A 2,647-nucleotide genomic window follows, 5' to 3' on the forward strand; every position below is an offset into this window, starting at 1 on the left:
CCTGGCCAGCCTGCTGTGTTTACTCCAGTAAGCATTGCTAGGTGCCTGCTGGCTTTGTAGCAAGCAGACAGCTCCTGCTGGGGGCGGAGGGGTTCTAAACTGTGATGAGCTCAGGTGGGCAGGTGTGGGCCAGGCTGGGGGGCTGAGGCACAGGTGAGAGGCCGGCGGATGTTCCTGGCTGCACCCCTCCTGTCCTGCTAAGAGTGAGCAGGACGTAGTGAGAAGGGAGGCACACGTTTCCTCAAAGCCCGAGCAGCTGCATTGGGCGTGGCGGGCCACTGTGGTCTCTGGTGCAGCACCTTACCTTAGCCGCTTAGCACAAAAGCAGCCAGAGACAATTTGTAAAGGTGTGAGCACGGCTGGGTTCCACGCAAACACTATTTACAGAAACAGGTGGTGGCTCCACTCGGCCCTGCTGTGGGCGTGGGAAGCAGTGAGCCCAGCCCAGAGCACTGAAGCATGAGGGGCACGGCGCGGCGGGCAGGTCATGAAGGCCTCTCGTGTGTTGTCGTCAGCTGAGGACGCCGTGTGGAGTGGGGATTAAGAATCCATTCCACTGGGAACTAGAGCTGACTCGGACATCAGAGGGAGCCAAGACTGCAGGGCGTGACCATTGTCTTGATGGGAGATGGGGCGGCTTGACACGGGGCAAAGGTGGGGATGAAGAGACTCTGCACTCACTGGGCACGGGGTCAAGTCACTCCAGGGCCACCTTCTGTGGTGTGTGTTGACTTGAGGAAGGGCACTGTCTCAGCCTCTTAGCGCTGCTGTAACAGAAATTCCACAGCAGGGGTTCTAAGGAACAGGAATTTATTCTCTCACGGTTCAAGAGGCTACAAGCCCAGATTCAGGGTACTGGCCGTCAGGGAAAGCTCTCTGTTGGCTCTGGGGGAAGGTCCTGTCTCCGTGTCTATAGCCCTGGCATTCTCCATCCCTTCTCGTTCCCCACGTGGCATCTTTCTTCCCCCGCTGGTGCGTCCCTGTCTCTCTGCCTGAGGTGAGGCGCACTGATAGGGTCGCACTAACTTAACATAAAAACCCTGTTTCCAAATGGGGTTGCATCCACAGGGATAGGGGTTAGGATTCCTATACGTTTTGGAGAACATGATCCAGTCATAACGGGCGGTTCCTGCTCCGCTGGTCTGGCTGCTGGGGAGGCTGGGCATGGGCCGTAGCTCTCAGTGGTGACCTTGGGGAACCCCTTTCTTTCAGACGTGAATGAGTGCATCAACAGCCCCTGTAGCCAGGAGTGCGCCAACGTCTACGGTTCGTACCAGTGTTACTGCCGACGGGGCTACCAGCTCAGCGACGTGGATGGTGTCACCTGTGAAGGTGAGGGCCCCCCGTGGGCCGAGGGAGGCCGCACGCTGGGCCTTGCTCCCACACCAGCTGTCTGCATCCCAGCACCAGCTGGCAAGAGTCTGCTGCGATTTCTCTGACCCGAGTCCCCTGAGCTCACCCGTTTCACTCCCTTCACGCAAGCAGGCTTTTTTTTTTTTGTCCCTCTAGCCAAGGCTTCTTGGGGTGCACTTAACCGCTGTTGGGTGAAGTTTGGGGTTTGGCTGACGCAGCCCACTCTGAATTTTTCTCTAAGAGACAGGTAGCACTGGTGGTGCTTGGGTGTGCCTCAGTTTCCCTTTGGCTTTACGGTCTCTGGAACCCAGATCTCCGTGGGGCTAGGGGCTCAGGGCCACATGCACCTGTCACTGAGTTCCACCAATACTGTTGTGGAAGATGCTCCCCAGACCTGGGCCACCCTTTTCTTCTCTTTAACATGGGGCATAACACAGACTCAGCGGGTTGTTGGAGGATTAAATCAGATAACAAATGAAAAGCGATCCTAGGCGCTTAAATGACTCGTATGATTGATACGATTATTTTTTCTTCTTAAAGATAGTTTTTTTTTGTTGTTGTTGTTGAAAATGTGCACAGCAGGACGCCCACCATTTCAGTCATATCTACGTAGACAGTTCAGTGACCTTGATGACATCCTTTGAGTTGTACAGCCGTCCTCTCCCTCCTGCCCTGAGTTGTTCCTCCCCATGGACATAAATTCACTGCCCCCTAAGGATCCTGTCTCATCTTCCGAGTTGCTGTTGTCAGTTTGATCCCATATTTAAATAACAAACCCTCGACCATCAATTCCGACTCACAGTGTCCCTAGAGGAAAGAATGGAACTGCCCCACAGGGTTTCTAAGGCTGTCAGTCTTTATAGAAGCAACACCAAAAAAACAAAACCAAACTCACTGCTGTTGAGTCAGATCCGACTCATAGCGACCTCTCCTTGGGTTTCCGCACCATATCACTATGGAAGTAGATTGCCCAGTCTTCCTTCTGAGGAGTGGCTGGTGGGTTTGAACCACCGGCCTTTTGGTTAGCAGTCAAGTGCCTTAGGCCCTACACCACCAGAGCTCTTATAGAAGTAAAGCCCAAACCAAACCCACTGCCGTGGAGTGGATTCTGACCCCAGCACCCCTAGAGGACAGAGTGGAACTGCCCACAGGGTTTCCAAGGCTGTCAGTCTTTATGGAAGCTGACTGACTCATCTTTCTCCCTCCGAGTGGCTCATGGGTTCATGCTGCCGACCTTTTGGTTAGCAGCTGAGTGCTTTAACCACTGTGCCACCAGCACGCCTTTTGATCCCAC

General features: G+C 54.3%; 1 protein-coding gene across 1 annotated transcript in view; it reads left to right on the forward strand.

The window, feature by feature from the left end:
* Positions 1-2,647, forward strand: part of FBLN1 (fibulin 1) — a 99,054-nt gene that overhangs the window by 40,660 nt on the left and 55,747 nt on the right. Inside the window, exon 10 of the mRNA XM_007955644.1 lies at positions 1,213-1,332. Within this exon, the coding sequence (XP_007953835.1) occupies positions 1,213-1,332 (120 nt within the window). The remainder of the gene's footprint in view (positions 1-1,212; positions 1,333-2,647) is intronic.

The sequence above is a fragment of the Orycteropus afer genome, unplaced genomic scaffold (assembly GCF_000298275.1).
Source record: "Orycteropus afer afer isolate SDZICR_OR568_19922 unplaced genomic scaffold, OryAfe1.0 scaffold00524, whole genome shotgun sequence".
Taxonomy (NCBI): Eukaryota; Metazoa; Chordata; class Mammalia; order Tubulidentata; family Orycteropodidae; genus Orycteropus; species Orycteropus afer.